The sequence below is a fragment of the Anarhichas minor genome, unplaced genomic scaffold, assembly GCF_050575085.1.
Source record: "Anarhichas minor isolate MPS153535 unplaced genomic scaffold, ASM5057508v1 ptg000018l, whole genome shotgun sequence".
NCBI lineage: Eukaryota > Metazoa > Chordata > Actinopteri > Perciformes > Anarhichadidae > Anarhichas > Anarhichas minor.
This window is the reverse complement of record NW_027466464.1, coordinates 8,461,235-8,475,936: the sequence shown is the minus strand read 5'-3', so window position 1 is coordinate 8,475,936 and position 14,702 is coordinate 8,461,235. Positions and strand designations below refer to the sequence as shown.

Sequence of the window (14,702 nt, the reverse complement as noted above, 5' to 3'; positions counted from 1 at the left end):
TTACATCTTTCTGGGCCACCATATCCTCTTTAAGTGCTGGAGAAACACCCAGTGGTTTGTAATGAAACCAGAGATGAACGACACACACACACACACACAGAGGTCTCAGGTCCATTGTGTGCCAGTCACTTCATATTGACTTACCGACTTGAGTAAAGAGGATGAGAAAAGTCAAACAGAGTTGGCTTTTGTGTCTTTTGTCCTCTTCCAGACACCATACAGAGACTCTTCCCCACACACTGCTGCCTACGTTGTCACAGGAGACCTCGTCCAAACCCCTGATCCGACTGTCGAAGATGCACTTTGCTCTTTAATAGAAACCTTCTTCGTCGGCATCGCAGCCGAGAGGATGCTTGGGAAAACAAACTCTGACTCTGACATTTATAGATTAGGTTTACTTTGCATTCTCTCTCTACGTCTGACGGACAGGTTGACCTTTATGTCCAACTGTAAACAGAGCTGAAGAGTATTTTTGTTCATTATCGGCTTATTGTTGCCGAATAATTCAGTGTTTCTATCAGGATTATTTACTTGTTTTGCATCATGTTTGTAGGCATAAGGATGAAGTGACTGATTCTCTGTCCTCTCCTCTCTAGGTCAGTCCCTCAGTGTGAAGGCTTCATCCTCCTCTCCCTCCTCCACGCCTCTGCTCCTCTCCCCCGGCGAGACGCTGACCCTCCTCTGCTCCGTCGCGGCCGACAACCTGCCCGCCCTCGCCCTGGAGGTGGCCTGGCTGGCCGACGGCCGCGACGTCGTCACCATGGAGCGCAGCGGGGTGGTGATCTACAACGCGTCCTCGAGCGGCGCGCACGGGCAGAGAGCGGAGGCCAGCCTGGAGCGGACGGACGCCAGAGAGTACCGGCTGGGGGTGAGGGGGGTGAGCGGGGAGGACGCGGGGGCGTACACCTGCCGCGTCCGAGCCTTCATCGAGAAGGGAGGAAGGAGCTCGGGAGGAGGCGGGAGGTGGCACATGGCGGCTGAGAAAACATCCAACCCGGTGACGGTGAAGGTGGCGCAGACCAGTGAGTGTTTCTTACTACTTTTTTTGTAGTTTCTTGACATTACGGGGGTTCGCTTTCTTTCGTAGAAGACGTGTGTGTTGGGGGGACACTTCTGATTGTCCAACACAGTGGAAGATTTGGACGAAGTACATGTGAAGGATGGTGTGCGTGATCTCACGGTTTGTGGATGTGTCGCGGTGCCACATATGAGTCTGGAGGCTGGAGGGGAAACTCTTTAATCCTCCAGTCAGCTGTCGACTCCTGCTGCGAGGACGATTGATTAGTCATGCCTGTCCTGCACTCTGCTACCTCTGGGTGTGTATGTGTGTGTGTGTCTGTGTGAGTGATATGCTCTGATCCTGAGAAGAGGTGTCAAACACAGTCGACACAGCAATCAATTACTGGCATGGTGGGTGGTTTCTCTGTCTGTCGGGCTCTTCTCCTTCCTCTTTCTCTGCCCTTTTTAGATTTTTACATCATGTTGGGGAACGTAGTTGGCTCGCGAGGTGAAGTGTTAGTAATGGAATTTGTTTTCTTTCTTTTCCTCCATATAATGTTGAATTAGGATGCTCATTCACACCTTCGTATACATACCCATCCGCCTCTAGTAACTGATGTCATGTGATTTATAACCAGCCAATCCAATTTCTGTTCCTTAAAAACAGGAAGCTCTTTGCGACATATTTAGCTTCACGTCTGCTGCTTTAAAAGTCAGCTAGACGATGCTAGTTGGGTTAGCGTCTGGACGTGTAGATCACATGACGAATGAGGAAGTGAAGTTTGAGGAGCGTCCGATATTGAGGTCTATCATTTAGAAGCAGTTCAGTAAGTTACACACACACACACACACACACACACACACACACACACACACACACACACACACACACACACACACACTGGATTTGGCCGCGTCATTAGAGACGGCGCCACCGAGGTGGTTGGATTTCTGACAAACTCCCGATGAAATGACTGAAGTGGACTTCAGCGCTTGTTACATCATCTCCCTCCGTTCGGCTGCAGCAAGTGTTTTGGCAGACTGACTCGCTAAAAGTTTCATGTGAGCTCAAGTGTCATTTTATTTGAAGGAAGTGGCAATTACATAAATTTGTATTCTACAGACTGGACATTAAACACATACTACATACATAGATAACATATAAAGTCTGCAGAACAACGTATGTGCACCAAAGCCCCGTGTCCGTGTTTGGCTTGGAGAATAAAAGACTTCTAATGAGTCCAGTTTGCTTTGTTGCCTCTTGGCATTAACGTCGTGAGTTCAGATCAAAAACGCCTCACTGGTTTATTCCCTCTAAAGAGTCGCCACATGGTGCTGACGTCAAACTAAAAATATGACTAATTGAAATATTTACTTCGCTCTCACTTCCCGTCTCACATGCTCGGTGCGTCCTCTCCCGTCAGTGTTTCTAGAGGTTCATAAATAGCATTCAAGGTGAACTATATTTGTCGTTTTTACATCAAAGGGGTGGCTCCTTCACGCCACACACACACACACGTATAACATATATATTTATGCATATCTATACACACACAGAAACTCTCCGCGTGTGAACCTACATCTTGTCATGAACGATCAGGAACATGAGAGTAAGCAAATGTAGTCCTTCTCAGACGCCGGTATGGAGTGTGTTTTCTGGTTGTAGTGCTGTAAAGGCTTTATGTCAACAGGAACCCTTAGTTAAAATAACAGCTCTCTTGTATATACACAGAAGATTCCTGAAGCCTTCAGGATCCGCGTTGCATTTAGAAACATCCACCGGGCTTCAGAGACGTTAGCGTGAGGGCACAGCAGAAATATCAATGAGCGGGATCCACAGCATTTACACAGTGTGTGTGTGTGTGTTTACATGGATTACTTATGCGTGTGTGTCTGTCAGGCAAGTGTGTGAGAGTGAAACTAGGCTTGTTGAAGGCTTTTTCCAGAGTGTAAATGCTGCACACACATACATGCCTCAAAGTGTGTGTGTGTGTGTGTGTGTGTGTGTGTTTTTTTGTGTCCCACATACTGAGGGTATGAGGCTGTTCTCGCTGGTGGAACTCCTACATTTTTGCCTGAGGGTATAAATTCCTCCTTACTGCACACACACACACACACACACACCATGAGAGCAACGTTTCTAATTGACTACAGCTCATATATTTCATCCTCAGTCCTCTTGAGTATGAGCTTAAACTTTGTGTGTGTGTGTTGTCAACCAGTCAGTTCCTATTCTATTGATGTGTGGCCTTGAGGTTGCCCACTCTTCCCACGATGCTTTGCTGCAAGCACAGCCTACCAGGAAGCACAAAAAGAGTAGGGGAACTTGTTTTGGAGTTCCCCACGGCAGGAAAACACGCACACACACACACACACACACACACACACACAGTTAAATAGGGTGTAATTCCTTTCACCCGTGGCGAAGCTTCCCCTGTGTGCATGTTGTTGTTGTGTCAGCTGAGCCACTAAAGCACTGCTTGTATTTCATGCTAGCTCATATTTCACATTTTTCACAGCTGATCAGAATATGAATGAATAAATATACAGTATGTATGAGTGTCTGTATCTAAATATTGTATAGATATGGCTTATTGCTCATAATTACCTCGTATCAATGGTGTGATTACACAGTTTAAAGGGGTCGAACACAAAGAGAACCATCGCAACGACCCTGCAGCCCTCTGCCTTTCAGATTCCTGCGACATCTCAAAGCTTTGCCTGCCACACTCTGTGTTTATATGGAGTATGGGAGCCTCACCAGATGTGTCCCTTCAGGTACAAAGACGATGAATTACAATCTCCAGTTTTGAGTTGTAGATCCATGAGTGAGAAAGGCACTTTATCAGTAGCGGTAGCAGCAATTATATTATTTTTACAGGGAGAAAAAAAGCTGTTTTCGACATAAGCATCCGCCGAGATGTAATGCCGTCATGGTAACTTTAATTCATACAGGATTGACTGATGGAAACTACTTTCTTCCCTCGGGACACACTTTAAGACGCTTCCTGCAGCTCTCCAGCCGCTCGGTGAAATATAAAGCGGCTAAATTAAGGAGGCTGTGCGTCGCCACCGGCTGTATGGAGCTCCAGTCTGTGCTTTTATGACGCTTAGCATAAATACTGATGGAGAGCCTCCACCCTCATTCACCACAACTCACTATTTTCACACTTCCTCATCTATTATTTCAGAAGTATTTCATATTTATCCTTCATACACACACACGTGTGTATATATATATATATATATATATATATATGTATATATATGTATATGTATATATGTATATACGTATATATATATATATATATATATATATATGTATATATATGTATATGTATATACGTATATATATATGTATATGTATATACGTATATATATATGTATATATATATATATGTATATGTATATACGTATATATACATATATATACATATATATACATACATACATACATACATACATACATACATACATACATACACACTTGTACTTCCCCTCCGTCCTGGGAGACGCACAGAGAGTTGACAGAAAGAGGGAACGGCTCGAGTAGCTTATTCATATCTGGTTTTCCTATCTCACACACACGCGCCTGCCTGCACACTCCGGTGAAACCAGAGTCTCGCATGCCACTGGCTGTTTTGGCAGAGAATCCAGCATGTCTTCTGTTACGGCAAACGGCCACGCTCGGCGGCGACGTCGTCACTGACAATTTAATAATTTATTAATTTCATAAAAAAAATAAAAAAATGGTAGATTAAATTCACCAATGAAAGCGTAGAAGTGCTTTGACTCTCTGAACTGAACAGTCGGCGTGTTTGCTAACGAGCAGCAGAAACATCATGGGTGAGATATCGGGCAAAATGTCACCGCTACGTTCCCGTGCAAACTAACCGAGAGCCTCTATCGCTTCTTAAAATGAACACAGTTGCGATGCAGATGAAAGCAGTTTGTTGTGTTATTGACATTGACCTATTTTTTTTTTTCATCACTCTGCCTCCGCGAGCCGCACACTAATAGAGCCTTTTCTTCTTTGCAAAGCTCACTAAAACCCCACAGAGAACAGGATGGCCAGAAGAGTCCGACTCGGTTGAGAGGACTTGACACGAGGTCGGCGGCTTCGCTGGCTTTTTAACTTTTTTTTTTCCTAAGAGAAGATTTCTTCAGCAACCGTGTGGTATTCCTACTTGATGTGTGACATAAACCACGCTTTAACAATTCCCTTTGTTTCAAATAACCAATCAAACTGCTGACTTTCACCCAGATGTAGTGCCGTCTTCCTCTGCTCTGCATGTACAGTATACTGCATGTGAACAGACACCAGCTGCCAGCTGGTGTCTGGTAACCTTTTTAAAACAACCCTGACATCAGTGGGATGTGTTGATTTTTAAAGGCTGGAAATGATAAAACAACTGCAAAATCAGAATACATTTCAGATGTAGATGAGTCCTTATAATTTAATAACATATTATTCATGTAAGGGTCCTTTAAAAAAAAATACATACATGTGTAAGGTCTGTCAGATCCAGTATACTGTACCATACTGGTGCTGTACAGATCCAGTATGCTGTACCATACTGGTGCTGTACAGATCCAGTATGCTGTACCATACTGGTGCTGCGCTGTACCAGAGCTCCTGAACTGGTGACGAGTTGCTTCACTAAATAAGGCAACATTGCAGAGAGAGAGAGAGAGAGAGAGGCGTTGCTAGTTGGCAGAAAAACTTCACACGTTCACTTTGATTAAAGTGTGTGTGTGTTTGTGTGTGTTACAACAGATGGTGACGGTGCATGAGTTGGTGTGTGTGTATATGACGTCCAAATGACATCACTCAAATCCCCCTCCTTTGCCAAACACACACTCGGACACGCTCTTACGTACGTGCTTGTATTTATAGCGTGTGTGTGTGTGTGTGTGTGTGTGTGTGTGTTTGGTGTCAGTGACTGCTTGTATATGCGTGTGTGTGTGTGTGTGTGTGTGTGTGTGTGTGGAGGATATCTCACAGTCCGGCAGGTGGAAATCTTTGTGTGCGCTTCCTGCTCGTTGAGGCGTAAAGGTGCAATCTGGATGTCTGACTGAGAGGACCTGCCTCACACGCACTCACTCTCACTATTAACACTGTGACACGCACACCTCATCTCACACAGTTATTCCAGGTCTATTTCTGGTTGCCTGGCTCTTTCACTCAGCTTAGGACCGAACCACAAAAAGAACGGCATTCACTTTGCGTTCGTCTGGAGATTCATGGCGGTTGTAAAATGACAAAACCCCGGCGACGACTGATGAGAGAAACGCCTGCTGGGGATGGGAATCATTTCTCCGGAGGCCGCGCAGTGCTGTAACTCAATATATAAATAGGTTTGAGTTGTTGTTCAATCACCAGGGTGCTTGAAACTCGTATTAATTTCATCCCCAGTGATACCGACTACAGGGATAATTACAAATGTACTATGCGCATACTGCTAGTCTGCCAGGGTCGAACCAATCGGAGAAAGCTGAGCCATTAGGCGGTTTCCCTTTGACGGTACAATACTCTTTTCAGCAGCAGCTGTTTGGTCTCACAAAGGTTTTGGGTTGGGCTTTTGTGACATTCTTTAGGCCTTGTGTTCAGTTTTAGGTGTGTTTGCTGGTCGTGACACTTGTCCCATTCAGCCATGGTGTTTGCAGCCTGCTTGTCCCTCCTCATCGGGATTATGTTGCTCTAATAACCGGTGGCGACCCAGTACCAAGCTGTCCTCTACCTGTAGCTGTAATCAGAGCGGCTTGAAAGATTCTTTGTTTTCCTCCCCCAGAACCGAGCTTCGCGGTGGCCCTGGAAGCCGTCCTCAACCCCCAGATGACGGCCGAACCCACAGAGCTGGCGTGTCACGTGACCAACATTACCCATCTACCCCTGGGAGGCCGACTAGGTGTCACCTGGGAGCACACCACACTTCCTGGTACCTTTTTAATCTCAGAACAAAATCTCTAATGGGCGTGTAAAAGACTGGAAACCGCCACCTCTCAATGTGTCTCCTGTCCGATCCCCCTGCAGGTACAGGCAGTGATCCTCAGACCTCGCATCCCATCGGCTCCCTGGACGGCCACGGCAACCTTCTGCCGGGAGCGATGTACTCTGACCGGCTGAAGAGCGGCGTGATCACTCTGACCAGAGTCCAGCCCGACACATTCAAGCTACTGTTCCTCCGCACTCAGGTGAACGTAATGACCGACAGAAAGCTTGTTGATGTCTGTGGTATAATTTCTAACGTCGATATCTTGTTTTCACCGTCTGCAGGAGATCGACATGGGCCAGTATGTGTGCAATGTGTCAGCCTGGAGCGTTAACAGCCAGGGCGACATGGTGAACACCGCCGAGTACCAGAGCTCGCAGCTGGCTGTGCGGTGGGATACCAAACGTGAGGAAACTTCATTTATGTGCCCTCATCTGTTGTGTTTGGTGGAATTTATCATTGAACGAGTCCGGGCACTTCAAGGGAAACACATTTTGTGATATACCCAACCTACTTTTAAATTCTGTGCAATTTCCTGAACACATTACCCGTAAAGGTTACTTCAGATTAAACTTGTGATGCAGATGAAAACATTCGGCACAGACAGAAACAATTAATTATTTTTCTTCTATGGGGAAATCAACATTTAATGAGCTACTTTTGGGAGAAATTCAGAACCATTAACTCACATTCATGACTAAGAAAACTCTCACACTGGGGCCAGCCGGTCACAGTAACCCTGCTGTTGAGTTTCATGAATGCGCTCTAATGTCTACATGTCATTTCCAGACTTCATAGTAAAATCCTCCAACACAACAACAGACCTCTTGTGTCTCTCGCACACACACTTCCTCTCTTTTTAAGTCCCACTTGCTGACCTTGGTGCCCTCAATTTAGCTAATTAAGCCATGATGTAACGGCTTTGCTTTGTGTGAGTGTGTGCTTTGAATCAGAAGTTCATGTTGTCACTTCCTGTTGGGGATTTCCCCCTCGGACTCTCTGGCGGGCTGAATGATGTCCTAAAGTTGATTGATGGGTGTCATCTTCAGGTCCCACTCTGAACGTCGTGGCCAAGCGCGTCCGTGAAGCCTCAGTGGGCGGGGCTACCTTTGAGATGAGCTGCACCGTGGCCACTGGGAACCTCGGGGAGGCGGGCTACTCGGTGCTCATCCAATCACAGGACAGCCTGGAGGGCAGCGTGAGAACCATCATGACCCTCAGCCCCGACAACGTACTGCAGCACGGAGGAGCCACAGACCCCAACAGGAGGTACACCTTTATATTTATACATCATCACGCGTGAACCTTTCAGTGGAGTTTTATTTTGAAATGCATCTCTCTCTGTCGACTCAGAGACGGCCTGGTTCTGACGAAGTCTGGCCCGGTAGAGTTTCGGTTTCGCCTGGCGGGCGTCCAGCTGTCCGACCGAGGTTTCTACTGGTGTGACATCACCGCGTGGACCAAACAGCAGGCGGGACAAGCTTGGACCAAAGCCACCAACGCAGAGTCCAACAAAGTCAAGATCGACTTTCAGGAAAATGGTGGGAATATGTTGTTATGTATATAATATGTGTTCACTTGTCCACAAAACTTAAATACTTCCTCTTTGTAATACGTAACCCTAAGGGTTTCTCTTTCTTCTTCCAAAATCTTTTCTCATAAAGACATTGCACTCTTAGTAAAATATCCTACAACCAGGCTGTGTACAGTCAGCGTAATAGAAGGCCACATTTTGGGGAAATACTTTCTAACACTGGTAAGATTCATCAATAATTTAACTTTCATAACAATCTGAACAGATGGAGGAAAAAAATCCAAGTTCCTGGAAGAGTACCTGTCCAAAGATAGAAATATGTAAGCAGTTGTGTTCTGTACATTTCTAGAAGTTCTACACACATTCTCCTCCCACACAGTGTTAATGATAAGCAACATAAATTATCTAAAAATGTAGAAACACACACACACACACACCTTGAGCCTTTTGACGCCCACCACAGCCACTGGCCTACTTAACTATCTTTGATCTGACTGGGAAGTGGGAGAAGGGAGGAGGAACAGGAGTGTCTGAAAGGAGAGGAGGAGGTGGTGGAGGGAGAGGAGGAGGTGGTGGTGGTGGAGGAGGAGGAGGAGGAGGAAGAAGAAGAGGGAGGCGACAAGGAGGAAGACAAAACAAAGGAGGTGGTGAAGTGGGCTGAGGAGGGAGATGAAAAGGTGACGAGAAATGGTAGGGGGGGAGAGAAGGAAAGAGAGGGAGGAAACACAAAAGGATGGTAGGAGCAAAGATGGTGAAGAAGAAAAGGAGGCGAAAGAGAGGATGAGGAGAAAGAAAGAAGAGGGAATATTGCAGGAACTTACCTTTCAAAACAAAAGTTGGAGTGCTTCACAATAAACGTCTGAAAAAACTACAAAACCAAAAGAATATTTGTGTTTTAATTTCAAATATTTCGGCCTCAAAAGTCCAGTCTATGTCGAGCTGAACTAGTTGTAGTTGCTGGTTCCTCCGCACACATCACTTTGTTCCGCATGTTTGGAGCTGCAGTGTTTTCAACCGTCTGAATGAGGTTTGTAGGAGGAGAAAAAAAAGATGGACCATCTTCTATCCTTCCCTGGGGAGGGCAGCAGCCCTTGAGCATTACTTCCTCTCTCTCTATCACTTCCCGTTTTTTCCTCCCCCGTTCTATCCTTTTCACTCTCTCACCCCCACTATCTCCCTCCCTCTCTCTCTCTCTCTCTCTCTCTCTCTCTCTCTCTCTCTCTCTCTCTCTCTCTCTCTCTCTCTCTCTCTCTCCTCTCTCTCTCTCTCTCTCTCTCTCTCTCTCTCTCTCTCTCTCCTCTCTCTCTCTCTCTCTCTCTCTCTCTCTCTCTCTCTCTCTCTCTCTCTCTCTCTCTCTCTCTCTCTCTCTCTCTCTCTCTCTCTCTCTCTCTCTCTCTCTCTCTCTCTCTCTCTCTCTCTCTCTCTCTCTGGGACGTCTTCAAAGTGAAGCCCTTTGGCCAATCAGCCATCTGCAGAGAGCTGCTCCGCTGCTTTCCTTTTCTTTCTCTGCCTGCGTGAGTGTGTGTGCCTGAGTGTTTATGTGTGTGCGTGTAATCTTTCAATTGTGCAAGTGTGTGTAACCAAGTTGAACGTTTTGAGTTGATCCCACACAGGGCTGACACACTGACAGCGTTCATGCTTCAAGCTGAGACGTTTCCAAGAACCCCTGATAGTTACCTTAGGGGCGGAAGTTCTGCGTGTGTGTGTGTGATCACACTCACAAACTGGCGAGCCTCCCAAGGTTCCAGCTGTATCTTGAATGTTTCAGACGTGTCATGGCGTTCCTGCCCGTGCAGGGATCTTTTCTATGCCGTATATGGAGATCCAAAGTCTCACCAGCACGTTTAGTCTTAAATGATTCAGTGTTTAAGTGATTTCGGTGGATGGATGGTAACATAAATACGGAGTGGCCAGAGGAAAAACATGTAATCATGTGACTACTGTGAGGCTAGTGTGAAGATTTACCAAGATCCTTCTTTAAGTTGCTTTAAATCTGACGTTTCCTAGAATCCCACATTTGCAAAGAAGGGGAATTCTGTTTTTACAAGCTGAATCTGATTTTTATAGTTCATTCCTGTGGGTTATTCTTTAATCTCCAACTTTCCCACTGAGATCTGGAGACTCCGCAGAAACCACATAACCTGAGGCACTTCACTCTAATTGTTTGGGGCTTGTTCTCCTTTTTGTTTTTGCTTCCAAATAAGTGGTTTACATAATTTGGTTCTACTTGTTTAAAACAGCCTGACGTTTTCACATCTCGGCGCTGAAACTGGCGGGTAAATATTTTAGCCAGCGACCAAACACGAAAGAAAACTCATTTATCTTCAGAGTGGCCTCTGAAATCATTCTGGAAGATTGTTATAAAGCCGTTTCAAAGGCGACGATACGTCAACATTTGGGGCTTATTGATGTCCCCATGAAACTAAATGTTGTTGCCGGTTCCCTCAGACATAAATGAGCTGCTAAATATGCTGCTGATAAAGAAGGAATAATGAATACATATAATATCTCACTACCATGCTTGTGTAGATCATTTTGAGGCTGCTCCTGTTGGATTTAAGTCTCACTTACAGCTCACCAGTGCCAACATCCAGGGAATCTGTTTTATATCCCTCCACATGGTGTTTGTGCATGTATTATACAGTAGGTTGTTCACACATGACAGCGGAGTAATGCAGCACTCTCGGGGAAAACTGTCACAACGACGATCCGAAGTGTTAGCAGAGACGACTTGAGTGTCCACGCGGTGAAAAACCACAACGTGACTGTAGCTTTCACACTTGAACATGAATGAATTTGTGCGTCACGGTTGATGTTTCACAGGCCGGTAAACACGGCACTCAAACGCTAAGCCGGCAGTTATGTCCTTTTAGGAAAGACCAAACAACCGGAGAACGCTTGTGTGCTTGTGCCAGAGCTTTTCATATTCTAATAATCCAAAATATCTGCACCATTTTCTCCCCGTAATCTCACAGCCACCGTCGTTCCTCAGGGACCTGAAATGAGTTCTAGTATCTGTAGGATGAAAAACAGTCTAAATGAATCCTCGTGATCCGAGTTGAGCTCCTCTGATGTTTGCCGTCTTATTCGAGCCGATGTGTTTTGGTGTTGCAGGCCCGTCCTTCACCGTCACCCTCCGATCGGACACCACCGTCGTCTATCCGTGGGAGACGGCCAAGATGGAGTGTTCGCTCAGCGTCTCTGGATCGTCCCCGAAGACTGGCGCACAAACAGGTAGAACACACACACACACACACACTCATGAATCACTATCAGCTACTGTTTCTGTGTTTTGTTCTTTCTCCTGAGTATTTTAAGAAACACTCGCACACACTCTTTGTGTGCGTTCTTCACCTGCCAACCTGTCAACAGCACCGCTAATAAGAATGGTGTGCCTCCTGCATTTCAATTGGTTGTAAAGATGAAAAAGACGCTCACCGACTCTCGCTCTTATTAACACACACACACACACACACACACACACATAAACATGCATAAACACAGCCCTCTAAATTCTTCCACTTGTGTGTCTGGTTACTTCTTGTGCTGTAGACAGTAATAACATTCTGTCTTTGCTGTTCGCTTATGAGAGAAACAACATGGTGTCACATCAGAACGCAATTATAAATGAATTTTGGACAGGGCTCAAGTCTAACTCAAAATTGTTAACTGCACCGCAATAAAACTCAATTTTTAAGTGTTTTGTCAGTTCCCGTACACATATATTCCCATGCATATATTTCTTAACACGTTATATATGATTGTGAGCAGGAATAAAGGTGCAGATGAATGTTTTTTTGACTCTACGCCTCATGTCCCGCATTGCGAACGAGACTAGACGAAGAAAACAGTGTAAAGCACAGCGCTGTGATGCTCACAGTACTGAATAAGAATGGTGATATTCAAGTAAAGTACATCAAAATAGTACAAATATAATAAATGTACTCGGCTGATTTGATGTATTATTTGTGAAGAAGCCTCCATCGCTCTTTCCCTTCTTAACAAACTAACCATCTGCAGTGCAACCCACAACTATTTCTTCTTCTGTCCCACCGCCTCCTTTCCTCCCTCCCTCTCAACATCCATCCGTCTCCTGTCCTCCCTCCTCTTCCTCATCACTCCGTACCCTTTAACTTATCACATGACGTCATGCGCGGCTCACCACCTCCCCCCCGCCCATCTGTCACCATCCCTCCCACGCCTCCTCCTCTCTGTATCTTTCTTTACGGCCCAACATGTTTTCTATATAAAACGTCCTCGCAGTGAGCAGGTTAAACACGTTGCAGACCTCTTGTGTGTGTGTGTTTGGAAATTATTTTGCAAACACTAACGGAGCGGAATACAGCTTCCTCTCGTGCTTGAACATATGTGTTTCTTTGCACCTGCGTCCTCACAGGAACGTATGTGCAGCATGCATGCAATGTATGCCCATACATACACAAGTGTTGTTTCGCAGCAGTGGAGCGCTGCAGGGATTGGTGGGAGGGTGGCGGCGGAGCGAGCTCTCGCAGAAAGCTGCACCATGGGAAGAAATTCCCCCTCAGCATCACAGCCGATAGGGAAGTTACGCATGGACGTGTTCGCTATGGGAAGGAAGGGAGGAGGGAGGAGAGGACTGGTGTAGGATGCATAGAGGTTCTGTATTTTCTGGAAAGGAAGAAGTAGCAAAGCTTCTTTACGGACAAAAGTGTCCTGGTTGCATAGATCTCACTGTGAACAGTTGTCATCGGGACTACCTTTGAAGAAAGTCTCTTTAAAGTGTCCCCAGTGAGGCCGGTGCTTCAGAACAGGCACATTGTGTTCTGAATTTCTTTCAAACAGATGTATAAAACCATCCGCAGAAGCATTGACACTAAATGCAAGGCCAGAGACACTAGCAGGTGTGTATTTTGGGTGACGTGACCCTTTTTAAAAGCATGTAGTTCCATCATTTTAGCCTCTTTATTAGGCTGTTTCCTCACGGTAAACCGCATCCAACCGATGTGCATTTTGTCGGGGACTATTTTCAGCTGTGGATTAATACACATTTGGTGCTTTAGTGAGTGTTTCCAGCAGCAGGAATGGTGTGTGTGTGTGGGATCAACATAAACTACAGTGCTCGTGTTCTCAGTGATCAAGGAACATTGATGTGTTTTTGATAGTTTTTATCTTACACTACATATTACTTCCATAACTTTTGCTTCCAGTACCGACAGAATTATGAAGCCCTTTAGTGACTGAGTGTCTCAGACCGGCCGGGTAACTCGGGGCAGAGAAAGCAACTGGCGGTGTCACGAGTGTGAACCAGACACACGTGAAACGTTAAGTCATGGGACCAATTAGCCAACTGGTATCGAGTGAGATTTGTCCACAAAGGCGTGCCGCTCAGTTTTGGACGGCCTAACCTCCACTTCCTCAGGTGTTCTTAGTCACATGCACGTACACCAAAATGATATTTCTTAAGGGTGTGACGGTGTACTGGTGTTTGGATTCCAGGTCGATACAGCAGTTCCAGTTGAGTAATATGAGCTGTGTCATAGCGCGTGTGTGTGTGGTTTAGCAAATGATTGGTTGATTAGTTACCAGCTCACCTTTTACAGCTCATTGTTCTGACACAATAAGATGGGAAGGGAACTTCAGGCTTTTACTCAGAAGGGTGGGTGTGTGTGTGTGTGTGTGTGTGTGAGAGTGAGTGACACGCATTCCATAGGGATGGCTGAGAACAGCTCTCCTGTTGGAGCTTGTTTTTATGATGGGCACAGTGAGACACACTCGCACACGAAATGTCCCTCGTTATTTCTTCATCCGTTAGTGATCATATTCACTGTGCCGCCTCTTATTTATGATCTGTGGCTCAGGGGCTAGAGCGGGTCGTCCTTTAATCACAAGGCTGGCAGGTTTTGTGTGTGTGTGTGTGAGAAGCAAGTTGTAAAGCGCTTTGTCCTGTAAGGTAGAACGGCGCCATATAAATGCAGTCCATTTACCTTTATTATCGAAGCTGTTGACTACTCTCAGGAAAATACGACACTCTGTGTGTGTGTGTGTGTGTGTGTGTTTGAGACCTTACATGAACCCGGATTAGAGAGACTCACCTGTGTACCACTTCCAGTCCCTCCTCTCTAGCAGCGAGGCCTGCAGATAGAGCGGCTGGACTTTGGGTCATCGGGTTAATCCACATGCCACACATCTTGAACTGC

At 45.8% G+C, this 14,702-nt stretch overlaps 1 protein-coding gene across 1 annotated transcript in view; it reads left to right on the top strand.

Moving 5' to 3' along the window:
• The window catches only part of ptgfrnb (prostaglandin F2 receptor inhibitor b), a 34,803-nt gene that overhangs the window by 8,796 nt on the left and 11,305 nt on the right, over positions 1 to 14,702 (top strand). The window contains exons 5-11 of the mRNA XM_076095180.1: positions 597 to 1,022; positions 6,792 to 6,938; positions 7,034 to 7,194; positions 7,277 to 7,397; positions 8,042 to 8,261; positions 8,346 to 8,533; positions 11,641 to 11,760. Of these exons, the coding sequence (XP_075951295.1) occupies positions 597 to 1,022; positions 6,792 to 6,938; positions 7,034 to 7,194; positions 7,277 to 7,397; positions 8,042 to 8,261; positions 8,346 to 8,533; positions 11,641 to 11,760 (1,383 nt within the window). The remainder of the gene's footprint in view (positions 1 to 596; positions 1,023 to 6,791; positions 6,939 to 7,033; positions 7,195 to 7,276; positions 7,398 to 8,041; positions 8,262 to 8,345; positions 8,534 to 11,640; positions 11,761 to 14,702) is intronic.